Source organism: Cyprinodon tularosa, unplaced genomic scaffold, assembly GCF_016077235.1.
Source record: "Cyprinodon tularosa strain WSP-4 unplaced genomic scaffold, ASM1607723v1 ctg60, whole genome shotgun sequence".
Taxonomy (NCBI): Eukaryota; Metazoa; Chordata; class Actinopteri; order Cyprinodontiformes; family Cyprinodontidae; genus Cyprinodon; species Cyprinodon tularosa.
In genome coordinates this window covers 1,222,587-1,246,110 of record NW_024039341.1, presented here as the reverse complement: position 1 = coordinate 1,246,110, position 23,524 = coordinate 1,222,587, and the positions used below count along the sequence as shown (strand labels likewise).

The 23,524-nt window shown below is 37.2% G+C and overlaps 3 protein-coding genes across 3 annotated transcripts in view; 1 reads left to right on the top strand and 2 right to left on the bottom strand.

Annotated features, from left to right (window-relative positions):
• The window catches only part of xrcc1 (X-ray repair complementing defective repair in Chinese hamster cells 1), a 34,328-nt gene extending 33,770 nt beyond the window's left edge, over positions 1 to 558 (bottom strand). The window contains exon 1 of the mRNA XM_038307135.1: positions 71 to 558. Within this exon, the coding sequence (XP_038163063.1) occupies positions 71 to 121 (51 nt within the window). The 5' untranslated portion in view covers positions 122 to 558. The remainder of the gene's footprint in view (positions 1 to 70) is intronic.
• Positions 559 to 3,017: 2,459 nt separating this feature from the next.
• On the bottom strand, positions 3,018 to 9,080 carry LOC119797891 (B-cell receptor CD22). Its single transcript, XM_038307147.1, has 8 exons — positions 8,959 to 9,080; positions 7,921 to 8,322; positions 7,422 to 7,733; positions 7,072 to 7,335; positions 4,369 to 4,641; positions 3,779 to 3,884; positions 3,534 to 3,696; positions 3,018 to 3,415 (listed from the first exon to the last, which is right to left on the bottom strand). The coding sequence occupies exons 1-8, from the start codon at positions 8,999 to 9,001 to the stop codon at positions 3,263 to 3,265; spliced, it is 1,716 nt and encodes a 571-aa protein (XP_038163075.1). The 5' UTR covers positions 9,002 to 9,080; the 3' UTR covers positions 3,018 to 3,262.
• Positions 9,081 to 12,124: 3,044 nt separating this feature from the next.
• Positions 12,125 to 20,952, top strand: LOC119797898 (protein NLRC3-like). Its single transcript, XM_038307157.1, has 7 exons — positions 12,125 to 12,644; positions 15,008 to 15,091; positions 15,741 to 15,791; positions 15,984 to 17,790; positions 18,084 to 18,170; positions 19,822 to 19,989; positions 20,095 to 20,952. Exons 1-7 carry the CDS (start codon positions 12,317 to 12,319, stop codon positions 20,411 to 20,413), a joined length of 2,844 nt encoding a protein of 947 aa, XP_038163085.1. The 5' UTR covers positions 12,125 to 12,316; the 3' UTR covers positions 20,414 to 20,952.
• Positions 20,953 to 23,524: the final 2,572 nt, after the last annotated feature.

The following is a 23,524-nucleotide window of genomic DNA, read 5'->3' as shown; positions in this document are numbered from 1 at the left end:
GTATATAAACAAATGAGGCAGGAAGCAGCTTACTTTACAATTATCAGACGGTTAAAATGAAATAACTTACACTGTCCTCCGTGGAGCAGGAAACCACGTGTTTTACTTTGATTTCTGGCATGTTTGGGTTAATTTTCGGCCGCTATTAAATGTGATTATGACTTTCCTAAATCCGCCAGCGACGAGTTTATAAAGAGACAACCATCTACCCTAGAAGCCAGTAACGAAAGACACACAGATTGCTTTTAACGGTACAAAAATGAACCCACTGAATGTCTGCTCAGCGTTATTAAAACTCCTGATCAGCCAGATAGCATGCTAGTAAACAAAAGGCAGGCAACTTTCCTAGAGTAATCGGATCATTCAACACCTGTAACAGCCTTTAGCGCGGTAATCTCTCCGTGCTGTTAAGCTTGACATATACACATTACTCTATAGTTACAGCATGTATTTCAATTTATATATCAACCATTTGGAATTTAAGTTAAATTTGCGCCATAGCGAACACATTTTCCCACCAAAAGGGAGCAAACGTTGCACTGTTGCGTAACTTCCGGCTAACTGGTTTTCTGTCCAATCAAAACGTGTCGTTCTTCTTCTACGCTGAAATTATGTCCCCGTGTGATTGAGCTCACCACCAAGTAGTGTAATATGCAAAGTTTTGCTGTCATTATTTTTTTGAAAGTTTAAAACTGCAAAAGGTTTTAGGTATTAACTGCGTATTTACTGTGTACATGTCAGTGTAGGTTTAAACACTTGATCTCTGTTATATTTTGTTATATTAATGCACACTTGAGAAAAATTACTTTTTAATTATAGCATAAATAATCATAATTTTCTCATTCATTAATTTCTAAACGCATTTTTTTGTTTGATGCATTTCTATATCTTATTCAATGCAATTCAAATTTTAAAAATACATTATGAATCCCATTTTTTTAGCTTAAAAATACTTTATTGGATTCATCGATTCATTCGTGGAATCGATTAAATTATTTATCCGTTGTAATAAGTTTTTATTCCCCATATTTTCTCTTAATTTAAGATGTAATTGATCATTTTCAATTACTAATGTAAAGCCAATCTTTTATGTGCATAGAATGGAATGAAGCACTTTGTCTGGGACATGCTTTAGGTACTGGTTGTAATTTTGGAGTTTTTGACAAGAAAAAAAAAAACAGTTTAGGGAGTGACGGATTTTGGTACTGTCGATCCCAAGACATTTGTATGTTAGAAAATATATATAATCCCTCCATCAAACTGTTGATCTGCTTCAAATATAGAAAAATACATTTAGGTTATATTCCAAATTATTATCATGACAAAAGTTGGGGCTTTTATACAGATAGATGTGTATACTTTTTATCTATCTAACAGACTAGACAAACCTCTTTGGTGCAGATGCGGCTTGAACCTTCTCATCTGTTTTCTGCTCCACCCGACTGTACTACCACTCAAAAAAGTAGCCAAGAAATATGAACTCTAATGCATAAGTAGGAGAATGTCAGTCAACCGGGAAGAAACAATCCATTTTTAGATTTTTCCCTCTAATGAAGGTGAATACGTTTGTATGTATCACACAGAGTCATGTAAGGATTAAGAGCAGCAGTATAGCTCAGAGCTGTGGCTAAGAACTTCAGTAGGTTGATGTGCTAACTGAAACGGCGATAGGCAGCATACTGCTTCCTCCTCGTCTTCTTTACTGCCCGCACTATTTGGACAGCACTTAATATGGCGATCGCTGACACACTTCCACTGCAGCTTAAGAGTCTTTACCGATTTGAGGAATTCAGGATTGTTAAAGATGGGCTCTGTGTATGTACCCTGATGCTCTATATTTCAGGTTATTTTTCCTGAAAAGAGATCATTCGGGACAGACTCTTTAAATAACACTTTATAACTTATATGTATTAAATAACCAGGAGACATGATAACAGGTTCAGGTAGAAATTGTAATCTTACTCAGATCAGAGAAATTGTTTCGAGTTTACAGAAGGCAGCTGCTCACCTCCGGGCTCACCTCTCAGGAAGTGGCCCCGATTAACAGTTGAAAGGCATTTTATACATTTCCAGTCTGCCACATCCTTATATTTTACATCATACACGTTACCAGATGATTAGATGTCCATGGCTCCAGCCTTACCAAAATATTTGGTTGGTTCTTAGCTGAAGGACACCGCTCTCATTCCATTTCCAAATCTTTACCACGTACAAAATGAAGATAGCTGTATATCCAGACAGAGGAAATTTCCTAATTAGATTAAAACGTCAGTTCTGACGTGCAACAGGCAGCCCATACCAGGGTGTAATAAACTCACACATCTTCAATGATAATTATCCTAACAGGACATACAAGCTAGATTAGGATTATGGGGCCTAGCCTTGCAACTCTGAAGCAACATAATCTGACTTTGGGGCCTTTGTGTAATTTCTCTTGAAATACTAAAAATCCATAACAATAAACTGCATGTTACTTATTATCTAGTCCTTTTCATTACTTAGTCCTAGTACATAGAATAAAAATATAAATGATATTTGATAGATTTTTTTTAAGTCATTCAAAAGAACATTTAATGGATCAACACAGGGTCCTTGTTTTATAATCCTTTTGACCTCAAAGACTGTGAATCTATATGAAAATAACACTTTTGCAATATAATAAGCCTTCCATGAAAAAAAATCCACACAGATACAAAACAGATCCCAAAATATAATAGGAAAAATCTCTGCATCAAATGTAATATTCACTTCCGTCTATTTAGAAACAAATTTTAATTTGTAAGAGGGATAAAAAATATCTTCTCTATAAAATATTTTAAAACCTAAAACCCTTCTTAACTTATTGATGAAGCTGTAGCACCACATGGGGAGGGTAGTGTGCTTAGAGCAGCTGTCCTGGTCTGAGTCCTCACCATGGGCCAATTACCACAAGTCATTCCCTATTCTATGTTCTCCTTCTGTGAGGCTAATAATTAAGACGTGCCACTAAAGCCACAGAAAAAGAAGCAAGGTTTATTCAGAGGATGATACACCACTGACTGGTTCAGCTACTTATATCGTCATTTAAACCTCTGATTTCTCCCAGAATCGCAGATCTGAGGATCTTTGTCCGGCTTCTTATGAATTTAGCAGATCAAATGATAAAGTATCATTTCAAAACTATTCTACTAAAAAGTCAATGATGTTAGTCGAAAACAATACTTACAAAAATCAGTTAATGTATCACATTAATTACATATCCACTTATTTTGTCTTTTTAAACTTATAATATCTCCACATAGATGGCCGTCTCTGGATCAGCTAGAGAAGCACTTTGAAGATCTCTTGAACCCCGTAGCCCTACACCTCCTCTATCTCTCCCTCCAGCCTCTCTTCCTCTTCTCCTCTCCCCACCTCTTCTCCCCATTGGACGGGTCTAAAAAAGAGATACAGTTGTTTAAAATTCCAGGCAAACTGTTTTTTTAATGTAAAATCTATACAACATGTCCTCTATTCAAAATAGCACAGTCTATAAGAACCAAAATATGTGATACCTGTTTTGTATGAACAAAAACAGGAGTGGAGTTCTGGTACACAAGCTGGTAGCTCCCATTGGTGTAGACATTAGTGACTTCAGTGCAATTAATGTAGAGAGGCATTCTGTTCTGATAAATTCCCAATCCTTCAGGGTAAACAGCTTGATGTCTCCTCAGGTGTCTACGAGGACAAAAACAAGACCATTAGGTATAGCCACATAGAAACAAGATCCTCATTCTATAAGTAAATTTGCCTCTCATACCTTTTAGCTCTTCTTCGATGGCAGTGGTAGATAATCAGAGACGGACAGAGTATTAACAGGAAGATCCCTACAGCAGCTAATATGATCCAGACCACAGGTACAGATTCTGCAACAAAAAAGACACAGATCAGTGCAATAATGTGTAAATTGAATAACTTAGATACCAATATAATTTTTGGTGACATTGGGAAATATTTCTTTTTTTCAGCTTTTATTGTCACTACAGTGTCACAAGTACAGAGCAACGGAATTAACTCTCTGCATTTATCCCATCCCCTTGGGAAGCAGTGGGCTGCCATCATAGGTTGACTGGGGAGCAGTGTGGGGTTAAGGGTCTTGTTCAGAGACTCAGAGTGGCAGTCTGTGGGAGTGGGGCTCGAACTCAGAATCTGAGGTTTCCAAGCTCTATGCTCTAACCACTAGGCCGCCACTCCCCCACTTCTTGTGCTGTAAACTTTTCTTTACAAAGTTTTCTTAATTTTTGCCACATTTTTGACCTACTGTTTAGTTAACTCATTGTTACCATCACACTGATAGATAAAACATGGAGAGCTGTTTTCTTTATTAGTTTGATAAGGACAGTGACATACCTTCCTCCCCCTGCAGCAAAACCAGGGAGTCATTTCCAAGTGCATTAAATGCAAAGCAGATTACGCTCAGTGGTTTAGCCATGTAGCCCCTCAGAGACGCCGTGAGCACAACAGGCTCTGATGTTATAGACATGTTGTAATCATAGGGTGGAACACTCCCGTTTACACTCCAGGTGACAGCAGCTTTTGGGTTGGAGTCAACCAAACAGCGACAATGAACCTCAGAATCCTCCACGGTACAGGTAGAGGAGAGATGAAGGATGGAGGGTTTATCTGAAGTAAACAAAGGATATCTTTTTAAAATGTTATACAATTATTTTTTTTTATAAAGTGTTAAAACAAACTCCAAACCATAAAAACTATTAGAGATTTTCTGATGCGTTTTTCTTTTTTTTTTTTTTCCTCTTTTTTAGCCAATGCCAATTATTTTGACATCAGTGTAACTCATGGATTCTCTGACAAAAAATTGTAATGGTGGTCTGAAAATTACACAATAACATTTTTTTCCTCAACCAATAAAGACATTAATCAAAACTTCCTTAGTAAAAAGAGAAATTAAACTGTGATTTTTAAAAATAACAATTTTTTCCAGAAAAAATGTATTTAGATAGAAGGAGTCTTTTGCTATGCTTCATTTTAGGATGTATTATAGAGCTTCTACGTATTGTAGTGCAAAGCTAGTCTGGGGCTGCTACTTTAAACAAATAGCGCTGTCCATGGTGCTTTGACTCTGAATTAGCAACACTGATGCAAACATCATGCCCACATTGCTGCTGTTGGGAAAATTAAAGGTAGACATGATTTCCTGACTATGCTCACACAGACCAATAATAGGAGATTCACATAGAGCCAGTTCATTTTATGAATGCAGTTTTAGGCTGTACTCAGACAGGAACAGGAACACCAGTTACTGGTAGTGCTGGGAAATGAGAGGAGCTGAGATTTGTTGCCATTTGTATTTACTGAATGTAATCACTGTGAAACAATCAGCAAAATACTTTTTATTCAACTGATTAATAACAGCTTTATCAAGACAGGAGCTCACTTTCTCTTATCGTTACTCCATGCCTCTCTACCAAAGTTCTCTCCCTCTCCTTGTCCGACACAAATCAAATTATACTTCTAAGAGTTTCTATTTTGTGGCGTAATTTGAGAGTCAGATTTAGACTGACGTGCAGGTACATGAAATAAACAAAGTGAGAACACACACATATGTGTATTATCAGAGCTTAGTCCATGAATCCACCTTTAGAGACTTTTTTGTTTTTTTAAGCCGATCTGAGTATCTCTCTTACTCTCACTGCACCTGAAAATCCTCAGGAATAATGTTGCGGATAATGTGTGCATTTTTATTGCAATTTAATTCAAATTCAGTTCCAATATTATTTCCATAACATTATTATGATGGGGTTGTGTTACTTTAACTGCGATTCTTTTTGCTGTTGTAAAGATGTGTGTTCTGATTATTTGAGCATGATTAAACATGCTGCCTTTAATATGGCTACAAGAAAGCCTTGTTTTGTTTAAAAAGCATATTTTTAAGTTGTGGGTAATTGGGGTTGGGACACAATAGGGTTGCACGGCTAAAGAAGTGTGGGAACCGCTGGTCTAACCAATCATGTGCTGCCAATATTTTTTGGCTGATTGTTGTAAACGAAATAGTTTTTTATTCCTCCATTTAAACAATAAAACTTACACAGGTTTCAATTTAAACAGCAAACAAAAAAACATCTTTTAACAAATCAAACATAAAATTAACAAAAAGCAGGGGTGGCAGTGCAATGTATAATTCGATCTCTATATTCTATATTGCTACTTTATTCGCTCATTCATCCAAATGATTGAATTCAAATATTCCAATAATTTTAATGACCACAGGTGGCAGGAATTAAACACCTAATCATGCAATCTGCAAACATCTGCTTAAAGATGGATAACTCTTAGAAGTGAATGGAATTCCAGTAAGGTACTCAGGTGGGATGTGACCTCTGCAATGAAATGTCCTTGCAGCTTAATATTCCTACCAACTGTTAGTGATACTTTTGTAAGGTGAAAGGGATTTTGAAACAACATAGTGATCAGCTGATAGGCCATGAAAATCACAGAACTTGTTTAGCAATTGTGATAAGTCAACAGCCAGAAAACTACAAACCCCTTGTTTTTATATTAGCTAAAAGAATCGGGTTTGGAAATTGGTGAAATGTGGTGACCATGGCCAGGAAGCTACATTCAAGACTTACCATTCTAAGTGCAATATAAAGTATTGTGATAAATCATTTTTTTTCTAACTCTGCTCTTTGTGTCACTGTGCAACTTTTGCAATTTATTCAATGACATTAAGCACCTTGGGTACTATAATATGCCAGATGTGGGCATTAACTACAATGAATATAGCATTATAAGGGTTATTGGCATAAAAAGTGTAAATTCCTGACAATTGTATTTTATTATAAAACAAATAGCAATACTTACTTAATTGGAAATTTTTTGCTGTGAAGTTTACTATATTGATGGATCAATATAAACTAGGTATAATCTGTGAATTCTGAGCTGGACAAACTCATGTAGTTGGAATGAAAGTGTTTTAATCTTAGAGCCACACAAATCAAGTATCTGGTTCTTATAAGATTATATTGTTTGAAGGGTTTAGTGTCAGGGAATCATTGCAACCATTTAAAAAGGTCAAAAAGGAGGTAAAATTACATTGTATATTGAGTGACGTCAGCTGGGATTCTCCTCGACCAATGGCGTTCTGGGCTGAGCAGCGGACTCTCATATCTTTGGTCACATTAAACACTCGCAGTATGTGGGTTCGGTGACGGAGGTGCACAGTCCGACCATGTTGAGTGTAGCACCAGCGATACTCTGTCACCGGAGGGTCAGCTTTGCATGAGCAAGCAAGCAAGGCGTTGCCCCCCTGATGCACAGTCAATGTCTGAACCTCAACCCTCACATCCTTTGGCGGAACTAAAGACATGGTCAACACAAACAACGTTAGATGTAAGCTAAACTGAGAAACAAAGAAATACGGTAAGTGTCAAAGCTATGCTTACATGTCACATGCACATCCCTCTCCACGGTTAACATTTTATTTTCTGGATAATTCACTGCACATTGAAGCCGGGGCTTCACCTGGTGCGAGGCAATAAAAGACAGAGAGGCAAGAAGCATCCACCTGTTGGGATCTGGATGGAGAGTTTGTATCTCTCCTATTTTGGTGCCGTTCAACTGAGTTCCTTGCCTTAACTTCCACTGCAGGGTCGGGGGTCTGGAAGGACAGTGGTAAGTGACAGAGCAGTTCAGTGAGACCAGCTGTCCTTCTTTAGCTGACAACACTCCGCGGATGACAGGAGGCTCAGGGGTGCCTGTCAGTACAAACAAATAGAAAACAACAATATAACATATTTGTATGTGCAATGACTATTAGAAACAATCCTCCTTTATTTCAGTTATTTCAAGAGGTTATACACTTTAAACCTCTTCAACAAGTTCAAGTACTTTAAAAAAAAAAAAAGAAAAACAGAAAGATTAGGGTATTTCTGTGTTACTCACCAATAATGTCCACATTTACACTTCTGGATATTCCCCAGGCTGAATCCCTGCCTTTCTTCAAAGCCAGTTCAAACACCTTTGGATCATCAGCTCTTAGCTGCTCTATCTTTATCGAGCAGTCTCCATCTGACATTTTGCCAAAGAGCAACGTTCGTCCCAGGAAATTCCTGTTGATTTGGTTTTTGCTCTCGCTGTTGAAAGCAATACTCCAGAGACGGATAACAGCTCCACTACCTTTGAACCTGAACCGTACATCGACCCTCTCCCTCAATCCTACAATGGGGTGATAGGTTGCTGGTGTGAAGGAGCAGGGAATCACAATGCAGGAGCCCACCACCCCCTGGACACGGTCAGGGACTGAGGGCACAGGCGAGGCAGCATGGACCCCCCTTAACAGGACAACTTTTGTAATGAACAACAAAATATTGGTTAGAAAACAGAAAACTACACAATTTTAGCTTAATATTTATATATGAAAAAAATGAAAAACAGTGGAAAACCAACATCTAAGGTGAAGCAGTTGTAGAGCTTGTAATCTCTTTATAAACTGATCATACACAAGACACAGAAAAACCTTGCATTGACTGGGGATGATGTAAATAGAATTAGTTTTTGAAGGGCTTTGTAGGAGTTATTTCTAACCAAAGTTACTTCAACTACAATGACAATATAAAGAAATGGTTGTGCAAGGGATATTTTTAGAAAAAGGAAGGGAGTAAGTGCACCATTGGTTCTGGTAATAATTGATCACACTGAATGTTGTGCAGGGGGAATAGATATAAGAGTGTCTCTTTTTAAATAAATATTGGCTTTTTTGCCTGCACCACTTATACTTAGAAAATGGTTAGTTTATGAAATAACGTGTAAACAATTTATCTTCAATGACAAGAAGATGTTTTGGGGAGAAAAAACCCTTACTGAAACCCTACCAATGATAGAAGTGCATTACTGGCTATTTTAACAATATCATGCAAAGATCAGTGAATATTAACAATCTTAAGAATAGCTAAAAGAGAGAATTTGTTCATCATTACTTACCTATAACCTGAAGAGTTTTAAGAAAGCTTGTGTCTCCATGCATGGCTGCAACACTTTTCTGCTAGCAGTCTGGAAAAGACAATGAGAACGCGAAGAAGAGGAAGTTGGCCTGGTTCATGGTGTCACAACTGTCTACTAATGGTGCTGATCCACATTCTACCAATAGTGGTTTATATACCTTCTGAAATACTGTTTTTAATGTGTTTTTGTCATCAATAAGCTTAAAATAAGTATATTAAAACTGTAAAGTAACTCACATTTTACAAAAAATTACCCCAAATAATAAAAAAAAAGTGGACATTTTCTGCTTAGGAAAGAAGACATCAGCAAGACAACACATGACAAGGAGTGAGTCACTCATGCTGCTAGTCATTTCCCTATTGTTTCCAATGTGGTCATTTCTTTCTTCTTTTGTCTGCTCCACAAAAGCTGGCTTACATTGCCTTGGATTCACACATTTTTTTTTCTATTTTTAGCAAGGATACAAACATAAAACTAAACCAAGTTTAATGAAAGTTCATGAAAAAGGCTAAATATTGAAAAATGCGAAGTGAAAGGAAAAAATGTTTTACTTAAGAAAAAATTAAAAACAACCCACTATCTGTCAAATTGGATGTAGAAAATCTATAGTCAGCAATTTTCTATTCTTGGCACATATTTCCATTTAGATATAGGGCAGGAATTTGAGTGCGCTCTTCAACAACAAAAAAATGCTTTATTGATTTTTTTTTTCTATTGAAGGTGAGGTGGATGTTGCATTATAAGGAGAATCTTAAATCTTTTGAAACCTTTAACATGTTTTCCTTACGAGTGCCCAATATTAAGCATCTCCTGGCTTCCCTGTACCCTTGCAAGATCTGAGTTTTACAGTCTCACAACAAATCTGTCTTGAAAGCCTCCCACCAACATGTCCGTCTCCGAACCAGCGCCGGGTCGGACCAGTGACATACCAGCAGTGTTTTTCAGGGCGGGATATGTAAGAATGCTTGACAGTTAGAAGGGCCTTGTCGGGGCATTACAAACATGGCTATGCTGGAGGACTCACCTGTTGATACCTCATTTTACTTTCTATACTCATTTTACTTTCTTTCTATATTCGATACCTCATTTTACAATTTCTTGATTAATAAAGGAGCAAAGAGAAGCACCTTGTGCATTTGTAGATGGAAAAGATGTCTGTGCTTTTCTTCCGATAGGATTCGGAAGAAGTTTGATTCATCAGTTTTCAAAACGTCACGATTTGCTGCTACAATTGGCCGAAAATAGTTGGATAAGTTATGGGTCAGTTTTGTGTAAGTTATGAGCCCGCTGAAGCACACTGGCACACGTTGACATACGGCAAGTGTGTTGAGGAATTTTTCTCAAAGTTTTTTAACGTATGCCAGCATATGCTTATACGCTGTTATACACCATAACTTACAGATACATTATTTGATCGTTCGCATACGTTGTGTAAGTTACTCATAGGTCGTGGTGTTTAACTTGTCCGAAACCTATGAGTAACTTGTGCATAACTTATGCATAACTTATCAAGAAGTTATCTCCAACATATATAAACGTATTTGACGTGTTCAAGAGGACAGCTGAAACATTTTTTCTAACTTATAGCTACTGTATAATGGCGTATTGGCAGCGTTTTGGTATAAAATGGGGTTCACACGAGGAAACCGTCAGTTCTCCTCCAGACTTCATCCCCATGATAGGGTGTGCATGAAGATGAGTGTGATGAGTCCTCCCTGCGTTCACACCCACGACCAACAAACTTCCTAGCAGACATGATGCTGAATCTGCTGCGACTGCTAACCTTCTTTTTTTCTTTTTATTTATTTATTTATTTTTTGCCTGGCAGTAAACAGCTTACGCATACGCAGGCCGGGCCCCTCCAGGCGCATTGCTGCCCCCCTCAGGACACTGGATTGTGACATTTCATGGACATTACCCTGCCGTGCGTTATGCATAAGTTAGGCTGTTGTTGGACGCAAGTTCTAGACTCATTATAAATCTGTGTATATGCCCAAAATTGGCATACCCTGGATAAATTATCGAGATGTGACAGGGGCTTAATCAGGGTAATGACTTGAATTAATTGTATTCTGCAGGGAGGCTCAAAGATTCCCTTTTAATCTCACCTGAGCAGGGCACCTTCTTCCATCTGTTGGCTGTGTCCCCTACATTTACCCATTTACCCAGCAAGGTCTTTTTCTTCCATCCATATCAGCTTTTTCGAGCATATAACAAGAATATTTGTTTTATCAAATGATTTTTTTTTTCTAAGCTGTAGATCTCTAACAGTTTAAATGGGAGCCCACTTCTTGCTAGATTTGCACTCAGATGATTAATTATACAGTGCTCTGTGGCGAGTGTTTGAAATTCAGCATAGCTTTATCCCTCCTTCATCCCCTGTGATGTTGCTAGGTTTTCTTGATTTTGTTTCTTGTTTTCTAACAAACCTAAATACTGCAATTGTACTGTGATTACAATCAATATAGGTGGACTTTAACAGTGAGGTGCAACAGAATTGGCAACCCAATAACTTATATCCAATATCTTAACCCAATGTCTTATCTAAAGGTATCAAAGTAAAGGGGATTGAATTCCTATTCAGGCCACATGTTTTATAATTGTGTTTTTAAGCAAAATGAAAAATCATCACTTTTCAAATTAATGACCTGTTTTTTTTAAGCCTTTTACAAAAAGGAGTGCAAGGGTTATATATACTTTTGCAAGGTATTGTATTAAGCCTCTCATGCTGATGATAAAAGCATGTTGTAAAAAACAACAACAAGTATAACACAGTATCAAGCTGATTAATGGTTAACCTGGATAAGCTTTGAGTTTTGCTTTGCCATCTGATAATAAATATGTATTGATGCAAAGAAGGTCACTTTTTAAAGGAAAGTGAAGCAGAAACAAAAGCATTTTATTTGAGCAGTTAAAATAGAAACATGTGCAAAAATGTGGAGGAAAATGTAGGCCCTTAGTGTATCTCATGTTTAGTGAACAAGAATGATAGTATACCCAGCAAGTATAATAAATGGGCAAAGACGGGTATAAAACTTTGAACCTTGAGCCTTTGAATTGTTGAGTTGCTCTCTATAACTTCTACTAAAGACTAAGATAAGCTCTTGTTGCTGCTACAACACTTCTGTCTGAGGAGAGAATTCAACATGTGAGGCGCAGGAAGAGCTATATTTTTTACTTTATAGTGAGTTTTAAAATAATATAAACAGAATATTTATGCAAGCCATTATTACTAAAAAGTCAAATTATTGAAACTTATTGAAAACGTTGGAGCGAGAGTTAACACTCTGGTTCCAAAGTTTGGGTAGGGTAGGATAGGGTAGGATTTTCTGAAAACATGACTTCGGCTAAACAGCTGCTCCGATCACAGAAGGACTTACTGCTAAGTTGGATTTGTGAGCATCCAACTCCCCTGTTACGATGGCTCTGTGATGATGAGGTGCTTTCTCACACTGCCTACACGTCTTTACTGGAAAAATCATCTTCCGAAGCTGTAGCCCAGGCTCTGGAAACAGCATGTGCCTCGGAAGAAAGCAGCCAAAAGTTCCTGGAGGTGCTGAGGGAAGTGCAGGATTATTACTGCAAGGATCTGCACCTATGGGTTGATAAACACTGCAGATCAAACCCAAGCATACTGCCACAAACTGAAATGGTAAAGGATCAAGGTGAGGATCATTTATGGCTGTGTTTTATTTTTCAAAGCAGATTAATGTAGAGGTAAAGTAAAATTGACTGATATTTTTGAATTTTAATATAAAAGCTCGTATTTACACAGATAGATACTGCTTTTTTAATGACTGTCATGTACGAAGATTGTTACAGTCAACAAGGAAGAACTTTGAAGATGTCATTTTTGCTGACTTAAGCAATTAAGCAAAACGAATGCATGAGGACAATCAAAGTGAACAATTGCCCCAGATTCCTGCATAAAATAACAGTCATGAAGTCCTGTTAGAAAGTTATTTCTGTTTTAGGGCACTTTCAAAGTACTTGAGTGCCAGATGCATAAACTAAGAATCATTCAAACCTTGGAGCAATAAAAGTCAGAACAGAGCCGCTGCTGGCTGACAAGTTCTTTGAACTGTGACGCGTCTCCAAGAAGCCACCATGAGCCCCATTTGGGTTTTATTTCTTTATTTATTTTCCAAAAGGTTAGACTCGACGGTCAACAGAAAAGTTTGCCAAAGCTCCTCATCCATCTACCTGATGGGTACACTTCAATCTCCTAAACAACAAGGGACCACATCCCCAAAGCAATTACCCCAGGTATGGGGAGATCTGTGTCACCAAAGAAATAAACAAAATATAAACCTTTCACTTTGGCTCTTGCTGAGTCCTTCTCAGTCATGCTGTTTTTAACCCTATGCATTCTATGTTAAATGTTTATCATATTGTTATCATTATAAAATATTCATTTTTATAGGGTGACTAATTGAAACAAAAGTTTCTCTTAATAAGAGTTACCCGTTGTTTCTTTTTCTCTTTTCAAAAGGAAGATTTCCAGTAGTATCCCTACATGTTTCACTGTCATCAAATATCTCTCTTCCTCACCTTCATGCCTACCTAGGCATGCTAGAGAATTTTACCAAGTTGATCTGTCATCATCTACAACTTGTTAAACACTCACTATCTCTTTTTGCCAACCATATTCCATTAGGGAGCACATTCTCAAAGACTCCTAAGACTTTGAGCCTCCTGAGACTGTATGCAGAGACAATGGCGGAAAGATAAAGAGAATAGAATGATGATCCCTGTACAATGATTAACCTTTTTAATCCTTCACTATTGTCCTCCACTGCTGCTGTACCAACAGCAGGCAGTGCTCTCTCATCCAGCGGGGTTTTCTTGATGTTTCTCTGCATTTTATTTCAGCCGCTTTGTCACATTAAGTTATTTTGTTGTAATAGGAATTAATCAGTCAATCAATCAATCACATCAATTCAATCTAATTCAATGGATGAGCATGTGGTGACATCATACAGAGTAAAATGCCAACCACTGAGTAAACATTAATTTCATAAAGAAGATAAAGAATGTTCCAGACATTGTCTGTTCCATTTCATCATCACAACTTGCATATTTATTAACAGACATGCTTAGAAATTAGTTCATGAAGTGATTACTTCAAGGCTAGACTATTGTAATTCTTTATTAGCAGGAAATTCACAAAGTTTAGTAAACAGCCTTCAGCTGATCCAAAACAATGCAGCCAGAGTTTTGATGAACATTTAAAAGAGAGATTATATTTCTCCAGTTGTAACTTCCTTTCATTGGCTTCCCGTTGCATCTGGAATAGAATTTAAAATGTCATTCTCATGTACAAAGCCCAAATAACCATGGTCCATCATATATCAGAGAGCCGATTCTTCTTTATTCTCCTAACAAATCACTTCAACCTTAATCTGATGGTTCCTATAATTTCTAAAAGTAGAATGTGAGGTAGATCTTTTAGTTATCAGGCTCCTCTCCTGTGGAACCAACCACCACTTTTAGTCCATGAGGCAGACACCCTGTCTACTTTTAAGGCAAGGCTTAAAACTCTCCTTTCTGTATTTCAAAGACAGAGATACTTATGGAGCTAGTTTAACTTTACCTTTTTCTAACTTTGGAAGTATTTATAGATCAATGCTTCTACCAGTGTGCCTCAGCAAATAGCCGCTCACACTGAACTTGGTTCCTCTAAAGGTTTCTTCCTATTAAAAGATACATTTTCCCTCTTCATTATAGCTGCAGTCATGTTCAGTATGAGGAATTGCTGCAAGATCAATAACAAAATATATATATAAAAAAAACCTTCAAAGTCAGTGATTTGAATCAGTCAGCTGGTTCTCTGTAGATGGAATTTTTTTAACCAATCTATCTGATTGACTTGATTGACTTTTTTCTTCAAAGTGCCTTGAGGTGGCATGTGTTTTGAATTGGTGACATGTAAATAAAAATAATTAAATTGAAAGTGAAACTATTAAGGCCTAAATATAATCAGTTAAGCTTCTTTGCATCAAGCCTAATGACATGAATTCTGTGACAGATAAACATAAGAAGCCTAAAGGACCAATTGCCAAACTATTCAGAAGGAAGAACAAAGTATTCTCTATAACAGCAGGTGTGAAAGGTAAGAATGAGTCATTTTAACAAGATTTAAAATAATACTGAAATAAGAGGTAGAAATTTTATTTTCTGATAAACTTGAATTAAGATTGAATTAATAAACACAAAATAATTAATAAAACACATAGACAATTATGACAACATTAGATATTACTTGCTTTTTAATTTAACAAATTTCTCCAATTGCTTTTATTTTAGACAGAAAAAGCAATACTTCTTTCTACTGTTGTCAAAATAAAATACAATATTCAGTTACATTGTAATATTAATGTTTACTTGCTAGGTAATGTGGAAAGGATTTCATATTTCGTCTTTTTTTAAGCAAAGGAAAATATCAAGTAAGCTATTCTGAGTTAGTCATTGTCATGGGCAGCTCAATAAAACCAGAAAAAAGAATCTTGCCAGACTGGAACTACTTCTGACATTTAGGGAAATAGCTGCACAATATCAGAAAAAAATGCTATTGCTGAGTTTAATGAATATTCTTAATAGTATTAGAGACAACAGTTTTTTTAGGTGGCCAGGCCAGTAGACCTTGGTATGATAATTGTCTAATGCTTTATTTTAATATGTTACATAATGATGTAAAATGCTAAAATAATAAAAAATAATAATTTTGCACAGTTGACCAGCAATTTTTTTTTATTTGTTAGGTAAAAAAGATCTGAAGCTAATAAGGACTCAAATAATGGCCAACCTTAAAGGTAAGTAAGAAAACAACACAAATGCCTAGGACTTCTTTTCTGATATAATGTATAATTTAAAAAAAGCCATAAACTATGACTAAATGGAAATCCAATTTTGGCAAAAAAAAAAAACTTTTTGCATAGAAACATTTGACAAATGCAATTTACCAACTAAATTTCAGAAAATTAACAAATCATGTCCCATTTCAGTTCCAATTGCTTCCCACAAGGCATCCTTACTGAAGCGCATGGAGGAGCTGACATGTTATTCTGAGGGCAGCAGAGAAGTTTCAAACTCAGATTCCCATATTGAGATCCGCTATACTGACCTCTTTGTGACGGAGGACAATGACTTCACTGACAGCAGCCAACATGAATACTTTGACCTTGCAAGCAGACGAGCCCGTATCTATGTCCACCAGTCATGTCAGCGCATCAGGCCAAGCCAACTACTGAGCCCTTTAGAGACAACAGGACAGCCACCTAAAAGGGTGAAAGTGAAGGGTATTGCTGGCATTGGAAAGAGCGTAGTGGTCCAGAAACTTGTCTATGAATGGGCAATTGGAAAGAGCATGCGAGAATTCATCTGCATTTTTGGTCTATGTTTCAGGGAGCTCAATCTGATTGAAGCTCCGCTCAGTTTGTTGGATCTTCTTGGAGAACGGTTTGGAAACCTCAAAGATGCTCTTCAAGACCTGTTTACTGCACCCAAATCATTGCTCTTCATCCTAGATGGCTTAGATGAGTTTAAATTCTTCTTGAACTGGAACAGTCGTGACACAAACATTGGTATAGAATCAAAGTTGCCAGTCGCTGAGCTGATAGTTGCTCTGATTAAAGGAAATCTTCTGCCAGAGGCATCCATCATACTCACAACAAGGCCATCTACAGAAGCACCAAAGCATTTCTTTCAGAGATGCTGTGTGGTACTGGGCTTTGAGGAAAACCAGGTTAAAGAATATACCACAAAGTTCTACAAAGACAGAGAAGTCTCAAATAAAGTCTATAAATACATTTCCAACAATGACAACATTTTTGTATTGTCCTTCATCCCCCTATATTGCTATATCATCTGTATAGCTATGGCAGAGTTCTTCTCAGGAACCCAAGCTGTTGATGATCTTGAATCTCTGGAGTTGAATCCACCCAAAACAGTGAGTGAGGTTTACCTCTGCTATCTGTTTACAGTAGTCAAACACCATGCACTGCGCGGGAGTGCAGAAAGATCAGCTTCAAGATCTAAAGTTCTGTCCCTAGCTAAGCAACAGCTGACAAACCTGGGAAAACTGGCTTATGAAAACCTCTTGAAGAGGAAGATCATGTTCAGTGAGGAAGATCTTGAGAGTTATGGTGTAAAATCAGATCAGATTCAAGGCACCTTTTTATGTCAGATCCTTCACCCTCTCAAAGAGGAGAGAGTTAGGCTGTTTTCTTTCTTCCACTTGACAGTTCAAGAACATTTGGGCGCTCTCTACTGTGCTCTAAACCTCCTCAGCCACGAGGGTATAACTCAAGCTTTGAACCTCTGGTGCTTTGGGTTGCATCCACCATCTACCTCTTCTACACTACTTAAACACATGGAGCTCGACATGGAAATGCTAGAAAGTCTTCAGATGTTCACACGGTTCTTTATGGGACTTCTCCGAGCAAGATTAGAAAAGCAGTTAGATGGCCTTGTTGACTCCTCAACAGATGAAGGGAATGGCATTCACACCAGTCTGGGCTTGTGGTTTCAAGCCCAGTTTAAACACAGGAAGATGAAAAATGAAACCGCATTGAATCTTTTGCACTGCCTGATGGAGTTTCACATGGAAAAGACCACTACAATTGCAGCACCAGAGATAAAGAAACTCAACTTGTTTAAAATGAAGTTGAGCATTGTGGATTGTGCAGCAATGCACTATGTGCTGAAGTTTTCTCCACACACGCTTGAGGAACTCAACCTGGGGTACTCCAACATTGGAAACCGAGGATTACATCGACTAAGGCCAATCCTCCACCGCTGTGAAACTCTCTAGTGAGTTCTTTATTTCATATTCAAATGTCAAAAAGAGTAGAATGCAATAAGTAGGTATAAGGGACATATTTCCTGGCTGACTGATGCCTTTTATGTGGGTAGAATGTATTATTTCTCCTGTTATACTTACTTTTTTTTCTCTTGTTAAACCTTTTTGTGTTTGCTCTCTGATGCAAAAGCAATCTTCCCAGTGGTACTTTTACCCTTAGTTCAAATTCGTGCTGAGATATAAGTCTGATCCTCAGTAAATCATAACCGGCAATTAAAATTATGTTTTTTCTACTGTGTTTCAGTTTGAGATACAACTGTCTGGACTGGCAAGCTGCAATTTTAGAATCTGCAGTTCTGAAATCAAATGAATGCCAAGTGAAGAAACTCTTGTAAGTAATCTTAGAATCTTAAATACATAAAAAAATATCAACAGTATTCAGAATCAACAGATTCAGGTTAGAGATTTATTTTTCTTCTCTAGCATTTTTCTTCTGTATGCAAACCACTGTGTTTTTGTTAAAAAACAGTTGGCCTATTATCCTTTATGTCTACATTGTCATCAACAGCATCCATGAAATTTATGTGCTAACACATGAGTTTTTCACATTGATGTCAATTAATTCTGGTCCAAATCTCTTTGAATAATTGTATTAATTAATTCAGCCACACTAAAGGATTTTTAAAATGATTGTCTGATGGTTTCATGGTCATAAGACATGAGCATTTCAATTACGTGAATACAAACTTTGAACCATTTACATGTAAGTTACTTATATTTTATGAAGAACTAGTAAACCTTGGAAATTGGGAATATAACATGTTTGATGCTTTTGTACAGCAGGTGCAAAATCCCACAAAATATCTTTGCTTTCAGCAGAGTTAGAGAACACTGAAGAGTCATAGTTGATCTGGAGGATTAAAACAGTAAAGGAGTCTCAACCACACAAGACAAACATGACAAAATATTAACCATGACAAAACATCACCTGACATAACAAAAAGGCCCAATCTAAAGCTGAATATAGTCAAAATCTACTTTTGTATCTCAATGATGTGTTTTAAAATTTCCAAACTTTTTTAATAGAACATGCATCATTGAGTAATCCCCATGAGTTCAGCACCTGCCCCTTACCTGATGTGTAAAAATGGGAGGTTGGAGAGTAATTACATAAGATTGACCCCTCTAGGAAACACCTACTGTACTTTAACTGTGCCCGAACTGTAAACAAATCCCCCTTCCTCTGATCAGGAAGGGGGGATGAGAGGCAGAAAGCGATGATTATGGCTCAAAGACAAAGGGTATCTTTAAGCAGCTACTATGCACAGGGAGGCAACTGTTAATTTTTAAGCCTCACCAGCCAGACTGATTTAAACTGGGCATTATTTATGCTCACTGCTCCCAGACCAGACAATCACATTGAGGGAGGCGAGCCAATGATGCAGCAGCTCTTTTCTGTAACCATAATAGTCAAGACTGCAGCTGCGTTGGAGTATTTCTTTACTGATGCCTTTTATTATGTCCCGGAAGAGCTGTAATGTCGATCCAATTTCAGGAGTTTTTCATAGATAACAAAATATGTTTTTACGTCAAATTTGCTGTTATCTGATTGGTTCTAAGTTGTTTCGTCTGACTCTGTTAGTCCCGGCTTTTACATCAGGTTCTAGCTCCTTTCCAAACGAATATGCTGTGTACACTTGTACCATGTTTTTGGGCCGTGAGAGATTTCAAGATTTGTTTAGCCTACACAAGTTATGTGATATGAAGACATCATAAGATGGGTTGGACGAAAACAACTGCATCTCATAACAAATTGATACCCACATTAAGGTTTTGATTAAATCATATATTTGACTATAGCTGACTTTGAAAGATTTAAAAAAGCATGATGTAGTCCCTTTAGAAAAATGTGAAAAAATAAGCATTTTCATGTCATAGTGAAAGAAAAAAAGGATATTTTAAACATTGAATGCAGTTATTTATGTAAAATGTCCTTTGTTTGTTTCAATAGATTAACATATGCTTTCAAACTGTTCTTACAGTATGTGTGGAAATAACCTGGGTCCAGAGGGAGTTAATGAACTGTGGAAGGCTTTAGAGCACAACACCACTGTTGAAGAGCTCTATCTGGACATTACTGGCATTACAGAAAAGGGGACGGAAAACATTGTTAACTGCCTCAGCAAAAACACATCACTGAGGATACTGACGTAAGAGAGCCACATTTAACTAGTTTCTCTGTTGTATTGGAATGTTATAACTGCCATCTAGTGGAGAATAATTATTCCACCACTGTTTTTCTCCCTCCCATTCAGAATTGTTGGAAATGATATCGGAGATCTGGGCAGAGAAAGATTAAGAGAACTGCAGAAACTGAGAGCAGATCTTAGGATTATTGCAAACTTTGTGGATGATTTAGGGTTGCTCCAGGCCTACCTGGACTGGGTGGAGGAGATTCGTGCAGACAGGGATCAGATGGACTCGGTAAAGAATGTGGACGCCCTGCAGTCGGTGCTGAAGGGGCTGCAGCAAGTTGGGGGAAACATGGCAAAAGGACAGAATGCAAATAAAGCCATGGAACTATACACAAAGACTGAGGAGTTGCTGAATTCGCACCTGATTGGATGGAGATGATCATAGATTTTGTTTACTTCAACACTTTACTTCAACAATATGTTAAATAAACTGACATCATGAATACAGTCAACTAAACTTGGTTTTAAACTAATGCTGAACATTATATCAGTAATGAGTACATTTTGTTTTCATTGAAAATATGGCAGAGATCAAACTTTGTATGCATTTTTTAAATACACTTTTATATTTCTTTAAAAAAAGGTTATTTAATTCTATCAACGAAGAAATAAAAAACAGAAATACTTTACATGTGTTTACTTTTCATATTATTCAATAAGGCAAATTAACAAAAAATATTTTATCTTGTCAGTGCAGTTACAGTTGTAGGCATGCCTTACTTTTTCTATAGCCAACTACAGATGTTTCCATAACTAGGGTAATTTAGATGTTACCTTGAATAAAACATTTGAAAAGGCATCTGTCTGCACTTTTTGTGCTGACAGATATTATTCATTGATAAAACAGTTTGATACCACTGTTGAACTTTCATAATATTGCCTAACTCAGCATTTTCAGTTCTTGTATTGCATTCCATTTGGTCCCTTACTTGCATCATAGCATATGTCCTATTGATAATAAAAAAAAACAACACAGTCATCTCCCATGAATATATTAGCACACCCTGTGATCTTTTTAACAATTCTAAGTGAAAACACAACATATAATTAATCTGAGCAAGCCGTTACAGCATGGGGCCTGAGAAGACTGAGTCAATAGAGGAGGCTGACGACATTTAAAAAATCCCTTGACTTTCTGTCTGCGGAGGTTTCTACAAGTGGGCTGCAGAAAAAAAAAAAACATTAAATGGAGTTTGGCGAAAAGGGTAAAGCTCTCAGTCATCAAAATAAAAAAAGAAAGACAAGAGGATCCACTACCTGGAAAACAGAGTTTCTGACCTGGAGCAGTATGAAAGGATGAACAAAGTTATTGTTCCTAGACTACAGATAAAACCTTGGTTGTACACACATGCAGAGCCTGCTGACAATGGAGGAGAACAGAAGAGCTTGACTGTGAGTCTATGGAACAACAGGTTCCTAACTTTCTCCGGTCCTGTGGTCCTTAAAGTTTGCCATGCCGTGTTCAGGAGAAACTCTAAGAATTAACATGGTAATATCATGAGGTTCTTCAATAGAAGGCATAAATTAGCTCTGCTAAGACAAGGAAGGAGACTGAAGGAGACTATGGATTTAAGACATTTTAAGCAGAGAACCTCTTAATTACACAGATGTTTTTAAAGTGATATTGATTATAGTGTTTCCTATACTGAAGAGCAATACAGCAGAGCAGTTAATACAGAAAAGAAATTATCTACTATACAGTCAAAGCAAACTTAAGAACAAAAAAGACTATCTAGGCCAGTTCATGCAATCATTTAGCATTATTACAATATCAGAGACATGAAAAGCGGTTGGACTTTGAGCAAGAGGGCAATTCATTTGATTATAAAATATAGTAGACAAGAATGTGGAGGAGTGGCTGTGTACTGTATGTTGACAGAAACGTGAGATATAAGGTAATTGATAAAATGACAATGATGACTGAAGGACTAATTGAATGTCTAGAGATTATTTCTGGGCAGCATTGGTGGTGTATTCTAAGATCTCACCAAACTAATCAATTTGACCTGCCTAAGGGTAATGCTGATGCAGTATTAAGCATGCATATAATATAACTGTCTTTCCAACATACCTCTAACTATGTGTGGGAAGTTTTTGTGTATAATATCAAGTGTTAATTACATATTACTAAAATGAATATTAGGTATCAAATGAGATGTGCACTAAAATTTTTTTATAACTTTTTTCCAGAAGTGACAGCATATTCCTTCATAACATTGGTATGCTGTTTCAATAGAGTACAGCCAACTGAGAAACATGACATTATACAGGTGCTGGTCATAAAATTAGAATATCATGAAAAAGTAGATTGATTTCAGTAATTCCATTTAAAAAGTGAAACTTGTATATTATATTCATACATTACATACAAACTCATATATTTCAGATGTTTATTTTGTTTAATTTTGATGATTACAAATGACAACAAATGAAAATCTCAAATTCATCATATCAGAAAATTAGAATATTACTGAAGACCAATAAAAACAAAGGATTTATAGAAATGTTGGCCAACTGCTGATGAAGGTTCTCAGTCATCCAGGTCATAGTCATTCCGTAAAAATTCAAAAAATATCCACTGGACTTGGTTTTCAAGATTTGAAGACGTTTCGCTTGGAAACATGCAATTGCATGTTTCCAAGCGATACAAGGCGTGTCTATATAAGACTCAAACTCACTGCGGATCCAGACATTTGAATTGAGAAAGCTTCCTGGAGAGGTGGCGAAACGTCTTCAAATCTTGAAAACCAAGTCCAGTGGATATTTTTTGAATTTTTACGGGTTGGCCAACTGAAAAGTATGAACATGAAAAGTATGAGCATGTACAGCACTCAGTATTTAGTTGGGCCTCCTTTGGCCTGTATTACTGCAGCAATGCGGCGTGGCATGGAGTCGATCAGTCTGTGGCACTGCTCAGGTGTTATGATAGCCCAGGTTGCTCTAATAGTGGCTTTTAGCTCTTCTGAATTGTTGGGTCTGGTGTATTGCATCTTCTTCTTCACAATACCCCATAGATTTTCTATGGGGTTAAGGTCAGGAGAGTTTGCTGGCCAATTAAGAACAGGGATACCATGGTCCTTCAACCAGGTACTGGTAGCTTTGGCACTGTGTGCAGGTGCCAAGTCCTGTTGGAAAATGAAATCTGCATCTCCATAAAGTTGGTCAGCTGCAGGAAGCATGAAGTGCTCTAAAACTTCCTGGTATGTGGCTGCGTTGACCCTGGACCTCAGAAAACACAATGGACCAACACCAGCAGATGACATGGCACCCCAAACCATCACTGACTGTGGAAACTTTACACTGGACTTCAAGCAACGTGGATGAAGTGCCTCTCTTCTTTTCCTCCAGACTCTGGGACCTTGATTTCCAAAGGAAATGCAAAATTTACTTTCATCAGAGAACATGACTTTGGACCACTCACCAGCAGTCCAGTCCTGTTTCTCTTTAGCCCAGGCAAGACGCTTCTGACGCTGTCTGTGGTTCAAGAGTG

Coding starts and splice junctions, on each gene's coding strand:
- LOC119797898 (XM_038307157.1), top strand. CDS start 12,317: ATGACTTCGGCTAAACAGCTGCTCCGATCACAGAAGGACTTACTGCTA. Junction 12,645..15,007: donor TGAAATGGTAAAGGATCAAG/GTGAGGATCATT, acceptor ATTCTGTGACAG/ATAAACATAAGAAGCCTAAA. Junction 17,791..18,083: donor CACCGCTGTGAAACTCTCTA/GTGAGTTCTTTA, acceptor ACTGTGTTTCAG/TTTGAGATACAACTGTCTGG.
- LOC119797891 (XM_038307147.1), bottom strand. CDS start 9,001: ATGCATGGAGACACAAGCTTTCTTAAAACTCTTCAGGTTATAG. Junction 7,336..7,421: donor GAGGGATGTGCATGTGACAT/GTAAGCATAGCT, acceptor CCATGTCTTTAG/TTCCGCCAAAGGATGTGAGG. Junction 3,697..3,778: donor CATCGAAGAAGAGCTAAAAG/GTATGAGAGGCA, acceptor TTGTCCTCGTAG/ACACCTGAGGAGACATCAAG.